The sequence below is a fragment of the Perissodus microlepis genome, chromosome 2 (genome assembly GCF_051167445.1).
Source record: "Perissodus microlepis isolate ML-2025 ecotype Zambia chromosome 2, ASM5116744v1, whole genome shotgun sequence".
In the NCBI taxonomy this organism is placed as follows: Eukaryota; Metazoa; Chordata; class Actinopteri; order Cichliformes; family Cichlidae; genus Perissodus; species Perissodus microlepis.
In genome coordinates, this window is record NC_140462.1 from 16,413,680 (window position 1) to 16,435,687 (window position 22,008).

A 22,008-nucleotide genomic window follows, 5' to 3' on the forward strand; every position below is an offset into this window, starting at 1 on the left:
TTCAAATTTATTAAAGGCATCCAGTCGAATGGACACAAACTGAGAAATGAAAAAGGAATCAAAGATAATTCTCTGATTGTCCACTGAATAAATGACAAAAGAGCTAAAAGAACAATTGATCCCTTTATAAACCAGTCTGAGAAAAATAGCATAAATTCACTGAAACCTCCTACACTCTCATACTGTATTTTCTTACATAATAGTTACAGATGGCTGAATAGTCTCACCAATATGGTTGGAGTAATAAATGTCTCTTTTATATATGTATTCATAATCAGTTAGCAGTGATTATGATAGACACAGTGCAATACAATGCTGTGGTCCACTTGTTTGGGGCTATTATCTCAGTGCTGCATAAGACATTAAACCACAACTTGATATAAGCAATAAAAACAGCATGTCTACATCTTTTGCCAAAGGCATCAAAGTGCTATTTTGTAGTCAATAGCACATGCTACACAGCTGGTGAGGGTGAGTGTGAGTGGAGTGGCTCATGGTGTAATGATTTTGCCAATTTTCTATGTAAGACGCCAAAAAAGTGATCAAACCCATAACCTTCTGTTATCAGCACTGAGTCCAATTAGCTGAGCGACACTGTGTCACGCTGATAAATTCACAGTGCCACTGTCGTCTGTTAGAGAATGCATTTTGTTACACTGTTTACTCCTTATCTTAATTTGTTAAATTCTCTGAGCATACAGGGCAATCAGCAAATTTTGAAAAGCTGCTTTTCCCCGTCTACTCAGGAGTTTGGGGCATCGCTGTAAGGGTGGCTGTGTTGGTCAGGTGTTGACTTTGATCTAACAGAAATATCTCAAAATGTATTAAATGGTTTGACGAGAATGAACTGAAGTCATCTACTGTCTATCAAGTAGCTCTACCATCACTTCAAATACCTGGATAGCAATGCCATTTTGTGGCATTGCTATCCAGTGTGTTCCTGTAAAAACCCACTCTGTTTCCTTCGCTCGCTCTGCTCCCTGGTTTACCTCTGACCTCCGAGCTCTGAAGGCCAAAGCTCGGCAGCTAGAGCGTAAATATAAGAAATCTGGTTTAACTGTTGATTCAGAAATCTATAAATACCACGTACTTCAGTATAAAGACTCCATCAACAAGGCCAAACAAAGCTTCTACTCTGGTATTATCAGTTCTTATGAGGGTAATGCAAGGACTCTGTTTTCAGTTCTCAACAAACTAATTCAACCCCCCAACGCTTTACCACCGCACTTCTATTCCTCTGAAACCTGCAACTCCTTGATGCTGTTCTGGACTACGAAAATCAATAACATCCACCAGCAACTCAGATCAAATGTTGTGTCTACGCCCTCTCCAGAACCTTTTCTCCTTTTTGAGCCGTTTTCCACTTTTCATCTTCCTGATTTATCTGATATTTCCGAGTTAATATGTAAATCAAAGCCTGCCACATGTCATCTTGACCCCATGCCCACGGGGCTTGTGAAATCCTGCCTCTCTTCTTTACTCCCACTCATCTCTGCTATCATTCACTCTTCTCTCACCACCGGTATCGTTCCCTCCTTATTGAAGACTGCTCTAGTCACTCCTATACTGAAAAAACCTTCTTTAGATCCTAACAACTTTAACAACCTCCGTCCGATTTCCAATCTACCCTTCATTTCTAAGATACTTGAAAAAGTGGTTGCAGCTCAACTTCATTTACACCTGGTTAATAATAACATCTACGAGAGATTTCAATCTGGTTTTCGCTCATGTCACAGTACCGAAACTGCTCTACTTAAAGTCACTAACGATCTTCTAATCGGAGCTGACTCTGGTCTTCTCACCATTCTCGTCCTTTTAGATCTGAGCTCAGCCTTTGACACCATTTCTCACTCTGTACTTCTAAGCAGACTTTCCTCTCTCGGCATCTCTGACATACCCCTTGCCTGGTTTCAATCATATCTCCTCGACCGTTCCCAGTTTATTCAACTAAGATCATTCCGCTCTCGTCTATTCCCCGTCACCTCTGGTGTACCCCAAGGCTCAGTTTTAGGCCCTCTTCTCTTTATAATATACATCCTCCCTCTAGGTACCATCTTCCGCAAATTTGATCTTCAGTTTCACTGTTTTGCTGATGACACCCAGTTATATCTCTCTTGCAAACCTGATTCCTCCCTCCCACCTTCTTCCCTTACAGAATGTCTATCCGAGTTAAAATCCTGGTTTACCTCTAATTTTCTAAAGCTCAATGAGGATAAAACTGAGATCCTCCTTATTGGCACCAAATCCAACCTTTTGAAGGCAAACCATTTCTCACTCACCATCGATAACTCCACAGTTTTCCCTTCTCCTCAGGTTAAGAGCCTTGGTGTCATCCTAGACAGTTCACTTTCCTATAAATCTCACATCAATAATCTCACCCGTTCTGCCTACTTCCATCTACGTAACATTAACAGATTGCTTCCTTCTCTTTCCACCCAGTCTACGTCCATTCTTGTACATAGTCTTGTTACGTCCCGTATTGACTACTGCAATTCTCTTTTGCATGGTCTCCCCCAAAAATCCCTCCATAAGCTTCAACTGGTTCAGAACTCTGCTGCTCGCATTATCACCAGAACCCCCTCCTACCAGCACATCACCCCTGTTCTTCAGGAACTTCACTGGCTCCCTGTGAAATTCCAGATAATTTTCAAACTTCTTCTGCTCACCTTCAAGGCCATTCATAACCTCGCTCCTTCTTACCTTTCTGACCTGTTAACCACCACCTGTTCTGCCCGTTCACTTCGTTCTTCTTCTTCTATCCAGCTTACTGTACCTTCCTTCCGCCTCACCACCATGGGAAGCAGAGCTTTCAGCTGCTCTGCTCCCAGGCTGTGGAACTCTCTGCCCCCAGAAATAAGAAATATTGGTTCTCTCCCCCAGTTTAAATCCCAACTCAAAACTCATCTGTTCAAATCTGCATATTCACTGTGAATCCACTGTTTGTTCATTTTATCTTGTGCTTTTATTTTATTGTTCTTATTCTGCCATTGTTTTACTAAGTGTTTTATCCTATTGTAAAGTGTCCTTGGGTGCCTTGAAAGGCGCTCATAAATAAAATTTATTATTATTATTATTATTATTATTTTCAATTTCTATAAGCAGCGAATTTACTTTCCTGTGTCACAAAGTTCAGGGACTCAAACACAGAAGAAAAGGTTAGTTAATGCACACAAATCCAAATATGAAAACCTAAAATACCATGAACATAGAAGGAGCTGCAAAGGAAAGCAAAACAGAAAACTAGGAGCACCAGAGATGCACATAGGCAAGCAAAAAGGATGGACTGAAAAGAACACGAGGAGAGCAGCTGGACGAAACTGAACACAAAACTAAACAGGCAATGCTAATGAGAGTGAGGGAGACAACGGAGGGAAAACAGACAAAGAAAGAAAGACAAGGAAAAGAACATACCCAAAAGGAAAAGCAATAAAAAGAAGCAGTAACAACAAAGGCAAAGTGAAGCACAACAGATCTAGTGATTCACAAGAAATAACCCCCCTTCCAAAAAAAGGTTGTAACCTCAAGCTGTTATCAACAAGTTGGCCAACATAGATGCTGTGTGTGAAATATAAAAATATAATAATATTATAGTGTACTGGCAGTATCATCTTTAGAGACATCGGCATCTTGGAAATCATGGGTGAAAAAAAAGACTTGTCTACCACCCTCAAAGTTTTAAAAAGACGTATTTTAATCAAAATCATAATCATTTCATAATCCTTACCACATAGTGAGTGAAAATGATTCAAGCTGAAACCTGATCTGTGATGAGATTCAAATCCCAGCATCCTGTTCAAAAGCCAGCTGTGTTTGTACAAACACAGTCTCACCTAATACAGACTCTGTCATTCCTTTTAACTGGAAATGCGCCTATATGCCATTTTAGGCATGTTTAAATGTATTTTCTCCAATGGAAGGAAGGAAAGGCCAGTATGCTTACTTTGGAAAACCTGTTAACCTTCCACCTGCTTACCTCAACTGCAAAGGTGCACATTTGTCACCTAGAGCACTTAGCTCAAAGCACTACAGTGCTTAATTACAGCCTCACTGAGCTGTTAACCAGACTTCAGAAAAGAATACTGCAGTACAACAGGGAAAGTTTAAATTAGTTCAGTCTAGGTACAGTATACTATAAAGGATAATGCAGGAGACTTTAAACAATAGAAGGAAGCTCTCGTGACTTTATTAGAACAAAGCCTCAACCACCTGTCAATCAGTGCCAGACAGGCCATTATAAAGCCAGTTGTCTGCTCTTGTCCAGCTGCTGGCACTGAACGCAGTCAGGCGTTTCATCTGGACAGCACTCACCCTCAAGGTTAGACAGCTCTTCGGCAAAGCTCTTCCTCATTCATTCATTCATTCTTTCCCTCTTGCCACTCCCATTTTCCTACATAGCATCTCTCTCGTGTGAAGATTTAATAACCGTTCTCTATCTCTCTCCTCCTCCCCGCATCGACGTCGTCCTGTATTCCTCTCTTCCTCTCTCACCCTGATGAAGTCAGAGTGTTGCTCGGATATAAACAGCCACTGCAGGCCATCCATAGTGATCTCATTACACAGGACTACAGGGGAAACTGTCCTACCCAATTTAACAACTATCCTTCCTTAACCTCCCCCTCCCCCTTCTTAGATACATCAGGGTCAAGTAAGCAATTAAGGGGCCAATTGTCTAAACAGGATGCCAGTTGAATTGAAGAAATAAAAATGATACAGCAAGCCCGGACAGTTTCCAATTAAGCATCAAAGAATAACATGAACATAATTGTTTTTCACTGGCACATCTCTCAAGTACAACTTGTGCAATGGCAGCATTAACCTATATTATATGAATAATTAATAAGCTGACTGGAAAGAGAACTGAAATGTATTATTGTGTGACAGCACATTATCAGACAATGCTTTTAATTACCTGAACACAGTGAATAGCAACATGAAGAATCATTAGGTGGAAAATGGGAAACAAGTAAAGAACAGTGTAAATGGATATCACATTAGCTCCGGTGCTACTGTGTGACGGGCTGCATGTGAACTTGTTGTTTTCCCCACAGGGATATAACCACAAAATGACAACAGCCATAAATAAGGGTGCAACTTTAAAACTCTGGGTTATTATTAATAGATGCTGCACAAACAAATTCTATGTATAGATGTTGTAAAGCCAAAAGCCACTCCAACATTACATTATTACTTCATTGTGCATCTCTAAAGTGCTTATAAAGAGGACAGGAATAAGCTTTGCCTTTTTCGTTCCTTCCATCAGTGCTCCAATAGAAATAACTGGCTTTAGAAACATTAAGTTAAACTGAGTGAATCTCAGCATGCCAAGATGTGTTTGGACTGTGATGATGGTGAAACAGTTCCATAAAAAAAAGCTGATTGGATGCAGCTTACAATCATCTGCGCCTTGAAAAAAGCATGTTTATATCTTTTGAGAAAAACTAGCAGATACAGAAGGGCAATCAGCAATTTTGTTACCATAGAGCTGAGAATGTCAACTGCGAGCAATCAAGACGAGTTCATTTCACCCAAAAAGTCTGCAGTCAGCCTCTGTTCCCAGGTACATACGGCATGCTTCTTTGAGACAATCATCCATACAGATGGTTCCAAGCTTTTCCAAATGGCTTTGACCTCTGTGAAAACCAGCGTGAGTGCTAACTTACCGGATATTGTGCGATTTGCGTTTGATCTCATTCCAGCAGAGGTTCATTTCTCCTGTTTGATTCGGGCCACCCCCTCTCAGTCTCCTACACTCAGTGCCCTCCTCCTGCCCCTCACCGTCCACTGTGGACTGGCATGGCACACAGTGGCATCCCGGCCACGAAGGCCGCCCCGCAGCTAAAAACACACACACAGCAGGACACACACAGGTGAGTATTACAGTTTGGACAAATTTGAATTGATTGCTGATAGATGGTGTTCTGCTCTTATATTTAAAACCATTGAGGTAAAAAAAAACAAAACAAACAAAAAAAACCCCTCAACTTTTGTTGTGACACAACATTAGTTGAGAAAGAAACAAAAGATAAAAGATTCGGTGCTACAGTGATGGCTTTCCAATGCATTAAATTCTTTCTTCACAATATTAAACTGATATGTTTTGGTGTCTGACAAGCCTGGATCTGTTTCACAAACATGAAAGCCATATATACAGACACAGCAACCTATAAAAACATGTTTTTAAAGCTATAAACCCAATTCCCAACCATTTTTTGACGGTCTTAAAAACTAAAATCTATCGGAATAAAATCACCAAGTTTTGTCACTTTTAAGACAGGACACATTAATTCTTAACATGAAAGTGAATAATGAATCCAAGACAAAAAATGTCGACTGTTGAGAGCAGATTTGTCAAACTATCTGCCAAGCAGCAATTGCATGCTAATCAATCATGACCACATAAAGTCTAGAACTTGGGGGGTGGGGGGCGCATCATCGTTAAAAGCAGTAAGGACTATGTAACCATTAATAAACAATATCCCAAAATGTGAAGCGCGACACACACACAAAAGCATGGTCAACAAATCGGGGCCATATGTAATAACCCTGTCCGGTCTGTGAGACAGAAAACCTGATTCATGAGACACCAGCAGTTTTATCCCATTATTCCAATCCATTAAACTCAGGAAACAAACGTAGACAAAAAGCCTCTTTTTCACAGACTTTTAGAGTGAGGGGGTATTCAAGGCTAGATATGAAGAGGTGCAATCCTCTTGATGGAGCTAGGGGGAAAAAATATCAAGGAGTTAGTCCACACACACAAGCACACACGGCCTATCATACGGACAAATACACACACAGAGTAATAAGTGGCATTCGGAGCAGGACAAGCTTTTCCAGGTTCGCAGGTCATGATAAATCTCATGTTCGGTCACTGGGCTGTCTGAGGCTTCCTGTCTCTTGTGTTCATTTCACAACCTTTACCTTTGAAGCAGCTGGGCATCTGAGCTTACACCCTCAGCCTTTATAACACACACAGAAATACACGCTCACACACCATGACCGGCAGCTTCCCCTGTGTTGGTCAGAAGGCTCTTATCAGATTGTTTTGAAACTGGTTGATCATATCTCCCCCACAGGAGAACCCAACCTTTAACACTCACTGGAGCAGTCAGCCATCCATCTAAAGCAGCAAAGGGACAAAATACTGCACTCACACAAATATGCACCTATCAAAATAAGTCTTAAACCACTAAAGGTTCAGTGGTCGACTCAAACAGATTAAGCTATCGCCATGTCTACTTTTGAAACTAGCTGGGACTGTAAAGACTGTAAAAACAACACATAAAAGACTTCAGACGACACAGGTGATTCTTGGTCTGCATGCTGACCTGCCAGGTCCAATCTTTGGTCTTGTATTCATTTATTTATATTGAGCTTTAGTTCTTGTGTTTGACAAATTAAAAAAAATATTGATCATTTATTGTTATTTTTAATAACTCAATCATTTGTTTTTTTGTTTTTACTGTTTGCTTGTTTCATTTTCCCTTTTTGGGGGGATTTTGTCAAAGTTTGTCAGACAAGCAAAGACATTTGAAACTGATAATGGAGTTGGTAATTCCATTACTTTCTGATATTTTATGGATGATTCATGAAATTTCAAAGGTTATTCATCTCACTTTATAGGAAAAAGTCAATGCATGCTTTTATTCTAAATATAAGTGTACAAAGTAGAGACAAAGTAATCAAGAAATTAAGCTCAGAACCTCCCGGGATGTTGATGATAAAATGGGTCTATTCGAAAGCTTGGAAAGAAGGATTGCTGTGTCAATACAAAGTTCTTCTGGGTGATCACCTTTATCCTGTGACGAGACATCTCTATCCTGATGGGAATGGTCTCTTTGAGCATCCCCAGGTCTCAAGTGGTCTCTGAATGGTCTGATGAGTGTGAAAATGGTGTGAATCATATGCTAAGGCCTTCACAGTCACCAACTCTCAACACAGCAGAACACCTGTGACAGATGCTCTCTTACACTACCATCAAAACATCAAATTAGGGAATTTCTTTTGAAAGAATGGTGTTTCATCCATCTACTACATTACAGAGACTCAGAGAATCAATAAATCTGTCCCATGTGATATATTCACTGCACGGTGACCCTTTTCTAAAGATTATTCTGCAGAGATGCAAGTGAGAACACAAAAGTCCAATCCAGTCGTCTCTAACATTAACCTGCCAGCTCCAGAGTACGAGGTCGATGTAATGTTTGATTGCATCGGTGTCAGAAAAACCAAGGTTATAGTCTTGGTGAATTCCCAGCTTGTGAGTGGCTGTCTCCTGTCTCCTGCCTCCTGCACACTTTAGCCAGGCTACTCCCTCGCCCAAACCTTTCTTTGTGAGAAAGGATAACCTCAGACAGTTTTGTGAAATTATTCTCCTGATCTTTTGTGTGAAAGCAGCTTATGTTTAAACAGCTTATATTAAATAGTTGTCCTCATTCAAGGACAGCTGTTTAAGATTTATAATATTAATATTCAAAAGAATTAAGATATTTAAAAAGAAAAAAAATATTTGTTAGTCCTTATCGTTGCTTCCTTTTGAGTGTCTACCCATTCCTCTCTGCTGCAGCGGCTGCAGTCTAAGCAGAGATACCCAGACCTCTTTCTCCCCGGCCAGATTAAGATGTAATCTCTCCTTCAGTACTGGGTCTGCTCTGGGGCCTCCTTCTAGGTAGACATACACAACACACCTCACCCAGGAGGCGCCCAGAAGCCAAATGCCTAATCTACCTCAGCTAGGCTCGAGGGAAAACACCTGGTGACTGGAGCTTGGCACATGGGGCCCGGCCAGGCGCAATTTGAAAGAGAAACATGGGGCCCCTTGTGTGCCACAAAGACCAGTGCCTTGTGGTTTAGGTGGCGGTCAGCGGTGGAGCCCCTGGTGGTTGCATGCCAGGTTGCAGAGCATTTCTTTTTCAAGCTTAATTGAGCCCAGTATGAACCAGGAAGGAACTTTTGCTGCACTTTCAACATTTCAGTGAATGACTCCCCAGTGAGACGGAAGAATAGACTTGCTTTCAGCCCACTCATCTCCTTTCTTTATCCTTACATTCCTCTGCCTGCATATTTATTCTCTTTTCTATCCTCTGCAGATATATTCTTCTCTCTACCTTTCCAGTCTGTTCGGCAGGCCATCCAACTTCAGATTGGCTGTAGGTTTTTTTTTTCTATTTCATATGAATCATAATAACCATCTCATCCTCACTACTGTCTCCTGTTATCTCTCCACTTCCTTCCCTTCCTTTTCTTTCCTCAGACAGCTCCCGTTAGTGTAGGTGAAACTTGTGTGAATCAGCACTACCCGGCACATCTCTCCCACTCCCTCCTGGCTCAGTGTCTCTTTCCCTTTGCTGGTAATCAGGGGCCACGTGTGACTTTGCATATAGTGTTTGCACTGCAAAGACCCCACTAGGATCTCCAGCACACCTTTTAAAAATAAGAACACATAATAAAGCCTTTCTATTCTACAGACAGATTTGATTCACTTAGCCATTTGTGAATAAAAATAAATGCAAATGAGTAAACAGAAGACACACATTGCAGAAGAGAAACATGGTTGTTTGTTTGCCTTGGAAAGCTGCCTTGTCAAAATGTGAAATGAAGTTGAACAATGACAGCCATCAACCACGCCACTGCAGACATCAAGGGAATACCCCAAGGGTGAAAGATAGCTCCGAGAGAGGTTTGGTTCAGGAGTGAGGCACAAACTGAGTGACAGACGGGGACCTCAGTTCTCTCTTCTGCAGCTTTTTCTCATGCAGCTGCCAGGATTTCATATAAAGACACAAGGTCATGCATCATTGCACCTGGAATATTCTATTTACAAAATGTATTACATATTATTTTTAAGCAAGTTTATCGTTTTTTTCTGCAGCAAATTAAATTATAAATGATAACAAAAGATAAGTGATGTCTACATAAGTCATTTAATGCAAATAACTGTTATCTCAGTCTCATAGGCACACATTTGCATTAGGCAGGCATGTATCAGCCCACAGTGCAAGACATTAGGTGGTTCTGTCTCTCGCTTTAAACTTCAAAAACATGAGTCAAGCTTTAAACATGCATTATTTATGGCCTTGATTGGATGTGGCGTTGCTCAGTCAAGCATATGTACTGCATGTTTTCCTAAGATGCTGAAAAACCAGCTGAGATTTCACTGACATGCCACAAAGTGACACAAACAATATTCGTCTTGCTGCTATGGCTACGACACTCATCTCTCTCTTTTTTCTTTTCATAACCGTTTCCAACAGCAATCACATCTCAACACTTTAAAAACTGCCCCAATTATGTTAACAGTACAGACAGCATATCTGCCTTTTGTTCTTTTCTCTGACCACTCAAGCCGAGCCAACCTGTAAGAACATTTTCCAGACAATATGTGAATGCAAAATCAAAGGAGCTGAAGATGATAAAAGATAGCACACAAAGCTTTGCTGGATTTCACAAAGCAAAGGAGAAAAGACAGTTCAACTGTGCAGATAAAGCTTGAGAGGATCAAAGCCACTGTGCTGCTACACCACGTCTACATGTTGATATTAATCTGAAGGAATCAAGACTTAGTTCAGATATCCCAGAGAAGCAATAAGATAACAAGGATTTACTTCCATTACTGGAGCTTTGCCAATTAATACAGTTCTTTAACAATGTGCAGCGCCTACCTGAATAATATGACTTCCTACGTGGTTCTAAATGAAGGCTCAGATTCACGTTGTTAAACCCGCCACCACGGGTAACCGAGCATTGACATTATTTACCCAGTCTGTTGGTTGGCATGGCAGAGAGTGCAGAGATAAGTTTGGGATGCAGATACGGATGAAAGAAAGATCCAGGAAGAGAACTGGAGGTAGGAAAACAAGGAGAGAGGCACAGGCATGGGGAGAGATGTGTGAACTAATAAGCAGAAACTTTGGTCCTGGTCAAAGACGTCTCTGTCCTTGCACATTCCTTCTTACACCTACATAGCCCCCACTGCTCACCACCAACAGGAAGAAAAGGCCATCTGCCTGATGTCCTTCAACCCACACACACACTCTGATCACTGCACAAAAACATGCACTAATAGTTAGGGGAACAGTTTGTAGTCAGAGAAAAATTTAAATAAAATTCCAACAGCTGAGACTTGCATTTCTTAGTTTGTAATAAAGATCAAGGGTCAAAGGAACTAAAACAGGGACTTTTGTGGCACAACGAAAAGGAAAAATACAAGAAGAAATATTAGCACATACAGAGAATGAAGATGAAGAGCAAGTAAAGGTAAATATTTCATAAAACTTTTTCATACATTTTTAATTCTGAAGCTTTTGATGTTGCTTTTCTTTGTTTGGATCCTTAGCCAAGGTAGTGCCGTGGCTTCGGAGCAAGCAACATCTCAACAACTAGGCTGAGAGTCGTGAAATGTTTGCTCACCAGCATAATAACTTTTTTTTTTCAAGTTTCAATTAAGCATTAACGTTGGTTTGCTGTTAATAGTTTATGTTTTGCATAATAGGCCTAGACAAATATTGCATAGATTGCCATAAAGTGTGGTCATGTTTCTCTCAAAATGAATTTTGTTCACACTGATGACCTGACTTTTCATTTAGCACATCATCAAGTCACTCTCATACCATTAACATGGTTTATGACGTAACATCAGCCAAACTAACAACAGCCTAATTTTACTATCAGCCTCTGCTGTAATTTAAATTTACTGCATATGAGAAAATGTTAGACATTAAACATAAATATGACACAATCTAAAAATCAGCATTTTAGCATGCAAGCAATTAGCTCAAAGCACCAGTTTGAGAGCAGCCTTGCAGAGCTACTAGCAGAGCTGTAGACCAGGACTGTCAAAGGAATGGAAATGGGTCCGCCAAATGGTCAAACCTGGCCAACTGGATAGCTTTGTATTGTGTGTAAGGTGGTAAATCCGAGAAGCTACAGTATGCAAATGTGCTTCATTGATTCACAGCAGTAGCGTTTCTTTGATATTAGAATGACTAAATCCATAAAACTGAGGCACGTTGAAACTGGACTTATTTTCCAGGCTGTTTTGTAAAAGGCTGTACACACTAAAACAAGTCTGACACCCCTGCAATAGAATATAAGTCTTGCTGAACATTACTGTCACCAGTTTACTTCATTAATTTAACATGGAACTCTCAAGGTATTTTATCTCTTGTAATAAAGAAATCTGTCTGAAATATTGGTGTAGTACAGTCAAACCTGCAGTGCTGAATATTTGTTACCTCTTTCTAGGTGTGACAGTTCATGCACGAGCACTACTGACACATCAGGATTAAGAGATGTTACTTAATAAGGTAGCTGGATTCTTGTGAGATTTCAATCACAGTGCATGCCTATAGGTTTTAAGCTACATGCTTGTGATAAAATCACAGTTCGTCTGGATGAATCAGTGTTATCTGCAAAGAGCAAATTTTGTTGCAGCCATGAGCATGTATTGAGTGTGGCATTATTTTCTGTACATCTGTTTTTTGTCTCTAAATTTTCCTTAAAGTGACCACAAGAATCATCTATTGACATGCTAACTCTAGCGTTTAAACTACCATAGAGTGTGGCTTGATGCATGTTCAGTCATCCAGGTAAGTGGTGCTAGTTTCAGTTATTGTGGTTGGAGAAACCTGCAGTCAGCTGAGACTGAAGAAGTGACTTCTTTGAAAATCTATGTGTTTTCCCAAATTGTTTATGAAAACAGCTTCCCATGTGGTTCTGTGCAAAAAAGACAAAAAAAATCATCACCTCTTTTTTCCCTCGGGGAAAAGCAAGATGAGTTTTAATCTGTGTTTGTCCTCACCATCTATTACTTCGTGTTTAGACTGCAAGCCTTCCTCTAAGAACTGAGTTTCTTTTTATCTTGAGTATCAGAAACATTTCTTGGATACCTCCACTATACTCTTATTTGCTGTAGCATACCCTGTTTCCCGTGCTCAGCTTTTCATCTATCGCAAAGCAGAGACCTGACTTCTGTACTATAGAAGACACAACAAAGGCAGTGTATATTTGAGGATTTATGCAGCATAAAACGCTTTTTTATCTTCCATATAAAGTCAGCTGGGTACTTTATCGCTCCAGCTGCTTTGGATTTTCTAGCTGGGATGTCAGCTGTGTTGCTAAAGTTGATAACCATTGCCTTGGTCTTGAAGTTGTGCAAAATTTGTTTCCTTTTCTGATTGCTTCTGCTTAAGCATTTATAAAAGCTTGAAGAGGTCCAATATTTCATGAAAAAAAGCAGTGAGGATAAAAGGTATAAAACATCTGAAAACCAACCAGTCTGCAATTTAAATCTCTCCAGACTCATGCAGTGAGACTAAGGTCTAACCAGAGCACCAGGTTTCGTTCTTAGAAATGAGAAATTATTCATATTAAAATATACCTCAGCTGTGACAGATGGATTGTACTGAAGTGGAACTAGTTTTGTACTGTAGTTGTGAACATATCCTTCTGTCAGCAGGCTAAAGCCAACAACGATTTCCAACGCTTTCACACCCACAATTACGACACTTAACAGAAGTGATAAAGCCATTATGCACTATCCAAAAGACCTGGCAAAAGCTGATACAGACACCCAGAACTCTGTGGCTGTGGCTTCACTAAATGTGCCGAGCACTGATTTAACTTCAACAAATAAATGCCAAGCCAACAATAACTCAGAGTATCAGTGTCCGGGAGTCTTGCTGCTAAATAGCATGCAAATACGAGTGGATGCAAGACTACATGTGCATTTCTGTGAGTGTGTGTGCAGATGCATGTTGATGTGAGTCTTGACTTGTTTCAGTTGCAGGCTCTTGGCTTTGTGCCTGATGGGGGTTAGTGGAGGTTGGACCACTGCCTCCCTGCTGCTCTGCCCCGCTGTCCCACAGCCCCTCAACAGCTACCAGTTAGAAGAAAGCGGAGGACACACACACACACACATACACACACACACACACACACACACACACACACACACACACACACACACACACACACACAAACCTTCCAGCTCTCAGTCCCTCTCTGCTGGTGAAGCAGAAGGGGCGAGTTGAGCTTCTCCTCACAGCTGCTCGTCACACACTGCTGGAGACACTGGAGGAGCTCCAGTGACACAGCAAACACACAGTCACAGATTCACTATTGCATTTTGTCTACATCCACACACACACAGAAGACTTCCAACTACATTAACTATACCCTTCATGTTCGTGCTGATCACAGGCCTCAGTAAAACTACCACCTTTCCCCATGATACATCATCACAATCTTTCCAGGCTTGACTCTTTTTTCTCTGCAGACATGTGGCACAGTGATTTGTGATTGGACGCAAACCAGAAGAACAGCAGGAGCAAAAAAGACATACACTTGCCCTCCTCCTGCCACCTTCCTGCTTTGGCCCATCATGACTACACATTGTCATGCTAGCAGTGTTTTGCCCTCTAACCAGATATTTCATTACCCTTCGTACTTTATTATCTTTTCAATGACAAAGTAATTTCCCCCTGGAGCAAACATGCCATCAACACACTTAATTATATTTACATGGTCCCATTGCTTTTTTTTTGTCCTTTCAAGATGGATTTGAAGCAAGAGTTTGGCAGTGAAAAATACTAGGGGCTCAGCTGATATTAACATTATTATTACTGAAGGCGGAAGAGGGAAAGTATCATTTGAGCACTTTACAAGATGCTTATTTTGTCGACTCTAACATCAGGTGATGATGGTTTTCATTTATTTGTATGTGGTGACTGAAGTGCTCCTAGAGTACCAAATGAATGTCTGAAATATCACTCTGATATTGGATTTTTAGTGGATGGTAGTCTAAGAGGTGATCTAGGTGTTGCTAGCATAAGATTCAAAATGAGCACCTGTTTTCCAAGAAAACAACATTTCTCCATTTCAAAGTTTGAAATTAAAATTGAATAAGTTTCTTTTGTTCTATTGTCAGTAAAATACAAGGTATAAAAATATAAAAATCAAGCCCAAGCTAGGGAAGCATAGTGGTACAGTGGTTTGTCCTGTTTCCTCACAGCAAGAGGGTCCTAAGTTTGAATCCAACGGCCGGCCGGGGTCTTTCTCTGTGGAGTTTGCATGTTTTCCCCATGGGTGACTGCATACTCCTGCTGCTCTCCAGGGTGTAACCTGCCTTTCATCCTGTGACGGCTGAGATAGACTCCAAAACTCCCTGAATTGGATAAATGGAAGAAAATAGATTGATGGATGGATCTAAGCGCTATTTATTATTGCTTTTGGTTTTAGCACCACACAAATGCAAAACAGTAAGGTTTATTTGAAGTGCAGCAGGCTCATCAACACAGAAGCCATATTAGGAAAACTAGTGTGGACAAATTCCCACCAATTAGTATTTGGTGTGATTTGTGTTTCTGGCCCTGTTGTCTAAGAAGACATTAACCTTATGTTCTGTTTTAGATATTCATATGCAGTCTTTCTGGTAATTCCACAGTTAAGGCTTGAATTTAAAAAGTGTTTATACATTTACCACGATGGTCTCTATGAGCTAGAATTAGAAACTTCACTTGAATCACCTCTGAAAACACATACAGTGGATATATAAACTTGCCTTTATGTCATGTTGTATATTATACTCTTTTGTTGTCTGTTTATCATTGTTCAGCTGTCTTGTTTGTTGTTTCTATTATAGTTATTTTTATTGTAGCTGTTTTTCTTCTTATGCTGGAAATTATTATGTTTACTGTCAACTTGTGTTTTGCTTTCTCCACTTTATCTTAATTTTTTCCTATTTATTCTTTTTCTCTCTTATTGCTTTTCCCTTTCAGTTTACCTTCTGAGCATGTAAGATTTATTATAAGTTATAACAAAGTAATTTTTTATTGTTACTATTATTGTATTTTCCCCTCTGCGTATCCCAGTTCAGTCTGTTTGTTGTTAGGTGCTCATAAGTACCATGTGTTTATCAAAGCTTTCTGCTGAAAATAGTTGACTGTGAGCCATTAAACAAAAGAATGCACTGACAGGCATTATACATCTGCAGAATCCACTGATGATGATTCTCTGTAGGTTCAACAATGAGCAAAGGCTTTCACATTACAAGCAGACAATACTCTTAGAAGTCTGCATGTAAGGAGCCTAGAACTTTTGACTTTTCATCAGAGCAGATCTTTTTCTTACTGATGATTTAACAAAGAGAGTTTCATGCCCATCTAATGATTAGAAAGACTACCAGCAAAAAACAAAAACAAGCAAACAAACAAACAAAAAGACTTCCTTCAAAACCCCCGTGACTCTATTTTATCTTCTTTTAAGATGTTACCGCACATTTCAGAATTTGATTTGTTTTGGAAACTTACTAAAATAATTGACATATCGTTATGCTTTTGAGTCCTCTTTTGAAAAGGAGACATCTCAATAGCAAACAAAACTTATTGGAAGTGATTGAGTTATTTTCGCTGTGTGCCCAGAGTGGCCTCAACTTCAAACAGCTACACCAGCAAGAAATAGATCAGAAGCAAATGTCCACTTTACTCAGCTCTTTTCCTGATTCCACTGGTCCAGACAGCATTCTTAATGAGCACACTGTGAAGGCCTTTGTTTTTTTATACAATCATTGTTGCTTCTCCTGCTCTTTTTTCCAAGAAAATTTTATTTAAAGCTGTGTAACCTTTAATGAAACCTGAAAAACCACATGCAATTTCACATACGGTTCATTTCACTCCAATCTGTGTGCACATTTCATGCAAATATCCAACTTGAGATTCATCAGTTCAATTATGTTTATGATGGAGTGTAATAATGTTAAGATTTAAGTCTTGGGTCTATTGTAAAGATGGGGGTGACAGCTGAGATATTTCATCATCTATCAAACAAAGACTTTAGTTCCTTTTTCAGAAAATGACAAGCAGTTATAAATCAAAGTTAGCAATTAAAAACAGAGGGCCACGGGGTTTGAAATCATAGGTGAAGGATTTAGAAAGTGGACTTGACTTCATTTTATGGATGTTAGAGCTCATTACTTAAGCAAAACCATAAATGGTGATTAACTTAAGAGGTTTGAATATTTTATCCTCGTAAATTACTTCAAGCGCACCTTTGGCAAACTAAAGTGATTACACTGTTACAGTGGCTAAAAGAGCAGAAGAACAGCTTTTAGACCAAGCAGATAGATGTAAAAACAAAACCCAGTTTAAATACAAAGCATTAGGATTTAATTAAGCTTTAGACCTGTCACACAATCCTAGAGAGGAGTCAGCAATCATCTAGCAACCACTGATCTCAAGGGAAAAATGTGTATTCCCCAACCAGTTGCAAGTGTGGTGAAATTAATTACTAAAACACCATTCACACAGGGCTAAAGACAATTCAGTGGTTTTTAACCCTTACTTGCAATTGCGCTGGTCTGTAGAAGATTGATTCAGTCACCAGCAGTAAGCATGACGGTCATGAGAGCATTCAAAAACTCACCGAGCACCTGTGAAAAGCGCAACCCAATCAGACACAGAGAATATTTGCCTTCAAAGTAAAAGTTGGGTCGTTATAGCTGCAACCAACACATTTCAAAAGGCAAAGATTTTACTTTGAAGGCAAACCTCCCGGCTCAATACAGTACAGAGAGTAAATGGCAAGTGCTTGCAGACAAGTCTGTGTTCTCCATGCAAACTAAGGGACAATTTTTCAGGGATGCTGGTGCAGCCAGTGGATATCCAGGCTTAGATCTCCATGTTTGTTCACAAGTCATTGTTCACAAATAATTACTTTAAAACAAGACAAAAGACTACATTAGGGTGGCAGTTATGATTATTTTGCTCTCCACCTGTACTTTTTATGTTAAAGCAACCAAATGTGCTGAAACATGATTGGCCATGCGGACTATAAAAAACAGAAACTGCATATGCATCCGTACTACTACATCTACTCTATGGAGATTAATACTGTATGACAAGATGCATTACAGGGAAACAAAGCAGTAAAGTTGAGTGTCCCTAAAGAGATTTAGAACATGTCAGCCAGTATTTTAGAAAAATCCTATAGTCACCCAATTTATAATTATGTCAAAAAGCATTTAGCCAAGACATTAAATCATTCCATCACATTTTGTCCCCAGCTAAGTTAGGAGTGTTGTGCCCAAAAAAAAGTCAATAAATTAAGGCAGCGTTAGAAATACCCATTCTTTAACAAGTGCATCTGCTGTGTTTAGACTTAATCAAAGGAAATTACCACAACGCAGTTCTTGTACTGCCTTACAATTACTGTGTAAGCAAAGCTGATTAAAAGTCAACCCTGTCATTGCTTCCCACCATGCAGTGATGTGTGGAGATGCAACGCCTGGTTCAGGAAGGAGGTAATTTAACAAACCCCAAATGAAATCCCCGCTAATTAAGATGAGTTTCTTCCACTGAGATCGAAATCTATTGCGAGAAAATCCATAGAAACAGAGGAAGCTGAAACATAAAGCAAAATGCTCGCATGTCAAAGTTTTCTGTTTTAAAAACATATATCACTGCTCCTTTACTGCTAATATAAAATACTGTACATACTGTTCATACAGAATATACGTCTTATCTCATCTGCTACCTGGTAATACATTTCTATTATGTCCTCCATCCATTTATTCTCTTTTCTTCTCGTACTTAGTGATGGCACAGCAGCAAACAACAGCTTAAAAATAAAGCAAAATAAATGTCAAGGTTTCTGGATTTAACTGGAATTTTCTTAAACTGAGGCATCTAGTTTTACATAATTAGAGTAACACAAAAAGCAGAAACATTCCAAACAAAATTACTATCAAAATACAAATTTTAATTGTGTTTTCACAAGGTGGGTACCGCTGACCTTGACTAATCTGATTTTGAATTATTTTGGTCCCAAGTGATGCATTTGCACTCCTCATTTTACCAATAACGACTTTGTAGTCGGTTTAATACAAGCTGGGCTCCTGTTCAAATATGTCACTTAACAAAGAAGTATTTCCTTTTATCTATTCTGACATGTTTCTCATTACACCCAGTAAGTGGATCGAGCTGAGAGGGTCTGAATATTGTAATTCTTTTTTCTGTATTAGTGCCAAGACACTTGGGCCAACAGTTGTTTTATTCTGTTTGACTCATTCCCCGTGCTCCTCATCTTCTCCTCTGTTTGTTCAACTAAATGATTTCAAATGAAGTGCATTCATGCAAAGATCCAAAAAGCCAAATTCACGATAGTTTAAGTTCAGAATCAAAGTTTTAAAAAATGCATATACAGAAATAGAAATTCACTGTCACATTCAGTTTGAGACCTTTCCAGAGGTTCTTCAATTGTTCTTTTATTATCATTATTTTGCATCACCATCAGCTCTTGACTCTATGGCCATTTTGGCATAAGTAAAATGCAGGGCAGTGCTTAGTAGGATTGTTCCAGAAAGCAGTGAAGTCTAGCACAAAGCACATTATAAATGGGAATCCCAAGAATCCGCTTATTCTGATTTTTTTTTATGTTTTTCTTTATATTTATATTTATTTCCAAATCAAATGTAAGCTGACCTTCAGAAGCAAGCAAAAAGTCAAGTGCAGATCTTCTCCTGACTAATATTTCAGTCTCAGTCAAAAGAAAAGAAAAAAACCCCACAGCATGAGTCCTCGCTGACAATAGATTGCCCTTTCACGAGTCCAGATGAGTGGTGGCCAATTAATTTTCCCAAAAGAGAAATGTGAGAAACTGGGACTGCTGAGGAGGGCCACACAAATAACCTGATAAAGAGAGAAAATTCATATTGCACCAAACTGAGTTTGTTTATTGATGTGGTCCTCCACAACAGTCCCAGTTTCTTGTGTGGGCCTGTGGGGAAAATTAATTACCCACCCCTGCTATAAAGGGTTGTGTTTCTCATGGTCTGAGAGCTGTTCAGGTGCCTTTTGGCAAACTCCCGACCAGTCATCATGTGCCTTTTAGTGAGGAATGACTTCTGTCTAGCCAGTCTATTATAAAAGCCTGATTAATGGAGAGCTGCACTAGTGGTTCTTCTTCTGTAAGGCTCCTTCATGACCAGAATTAAATTCTGAATCTAATTAATCCCGCTGGTACTTGGTAACCTGTTTGACTGAGTCTTCTGGCCTGATTTACTTTGATACACTCCTCCAATCCAGCACATCAAAGACAGTTTTTAAAATTAAGCAGAGGTACAATGTCAGTGTCATAACAAGGATTTAAACACTTAAAGTATGTAAATAGAATATTTCAATCTTCTTTTTTATATATTCACAAAACCGTGTTGCTATGACATTGTGGAGGATTGTGTGCAGACTACTGATTATTAGGAGGCATATACCTTTTACAGGCATGTGTTTTGTATTGTATTACAACATTAAATAAAAAACCCAAAGATTAAGATGATCCCCTATAAACAAGAATTTTGTGGCAGTGTAAAAGAAGAACTTCATTTTTAATGGGAAGAGAAACCCACTAGAACCAGGCTCATAGAGGTTTAAACAATGTACCAGATCGGTGTGATGCTAAAGAGGATTTTTTTAATTGACCATGTACAAAATATGGGAATAATTAGACAAAAGGATTCTTCTTCCTTCAGTTAGACATTTTTCTCTCTTGTTTTCAAGTAGCTTTAAGGACAATCTGATAATAAGTCATTCTATCCTGAAAGTAACAAATTTATGAACTACATTTTCAGCATTGCTCTGTGACAGGGTTTTTCTAAATTTAGCAAAAGCGTAGCTGAAAGCAGTCCTATACATTTATGCAATATGCAAGTTGAAGGGATGGATGGTGTTTGCTACTGTTGCCTCACAGCAATAGAGTCCTGGGTTCAATAACCGGACGACCGAGGCGTGGATTGTTTCTTTTTTCTGTTACTCCAGTGATTTGAAACTGTATGCAGGTGTGAATGTGAACGTTAATTTATCACAGTCATCTGGCTACACACAGTAGATAAATATAACTGAGTATCATGTGCATAGTAGTGGAAATGTATGCAGTTTTTCCTAATAATATTGCATAAGAGAAGTATGTAAAAAAAATGACAGTGTCAGGGTTCTAGGTTTTTGAACCGGTGTTTTGTCTTGTGGAGTTCTGGTTATTTTAGGTTGTTTAGTTTCCTACAATGGTTCTCTTTCTATCTTGTCCTCACCGTCTTGTCTCCATGTATCTCCTTGTGTCGTGCGCTCCCTCTCTCTCCGTGTCCCCTGCCTGCTTTCCCTGTCTCTCTCGCTCTGTGTCTTAGTCATGTCCCCGTGTTTTGTCTCCCTTACCGGTTTCCATGTTCCTCTCTTTGTGTTTCATCCTTGTCTCCCCAGTCTGCCGTGTGTTCCCATGTTTGCTTATTTCCGTCCTAGTGTCAAGTTTGCGTGTTTGTGCTACTTTCTGTTTATTTTGATAATCCTTTCTCTCCTTTCAGGTTAGTTCCCGTACTTCTTTATGTCTTATTTGTTCCCGCTGTGTTTCCCAGTGGTCTCCACCCCTCTATTCCTCCCCTTGTGTATATGTGATCCCAGTTTTCCCTTGTCCCTCATCGGAGTCTCTGCTCATCAACTCTTGTGTTTCCCAGTTTTTTCAGTTTAGGTTATTTGTTGCATTTTAGTTTATTTTGTATCTTTATGTTCAGATTAAATAAACGGCTCGCTTTGTGTCAACTATTTCCTGTTCTCCTGTGTCGTCTGAATTGGATCCTCTTTTCACCTCCCACGATCTGCAGCCATAGATCTTGACAGTAGACTCTGACCAGAATGGAATACAGAGAATACACAGACTTTGTTTTTGTGAATTTTGAAGAGTTTCAGAACCAGCTGCTAATTTTAATGGGCGGTGGCTGATCCCCTTTTCATGAGGGGGAGAAGGAGAAATTAAGGCAAGAGATCTGCAGTTTGGTTCATGCCTGGCCCCAGTATGCAAACTTATTGCAACCTGGCAAAAAGACTTCTCAGCTTTGAACCTCCATCCCCGCACAGGGAGCACTACACTGACGGCAGTCTCAGCCTGTCGAGGCTGCCACAGATATTTCACTTGTTGCCAAGCTTACTCGAGATGAAGTTAAATTTTGTGTTTCTAAGTCTTCCCAGTTTAACC

At 39.7% G+C, this 22,008-nt stretch overlaps 1 protein-coding gene across 5 annotated transcripts in view; it reads right to left on the bottom strand.

Moving 5' to 3' along the window:
• Positions 1-22,008, bottom strand: part of drp2 (dystrophin related protein 2) — a 190,699-nt gene that overhangs the window by 73,379 nt on the left and 95,312 nt on the right. For all 5 annotated transcript variants that reach the window (XM_084950478.1, XM_084950497.1, XM_084950489.1 and 2 more), the window contains exon 3: positions 5,661-5,835. In XM_084950478.1, the coding sequence (XP_084806604.1) occupies positions 5,661-5,707 (47 nt within the window). In that variant the 5' untranslated portion in view covers positions 5,708-5,835. The remainder of the gene's footprint in view (positions 1-5,660; positions 5,836-22,008) is intronic.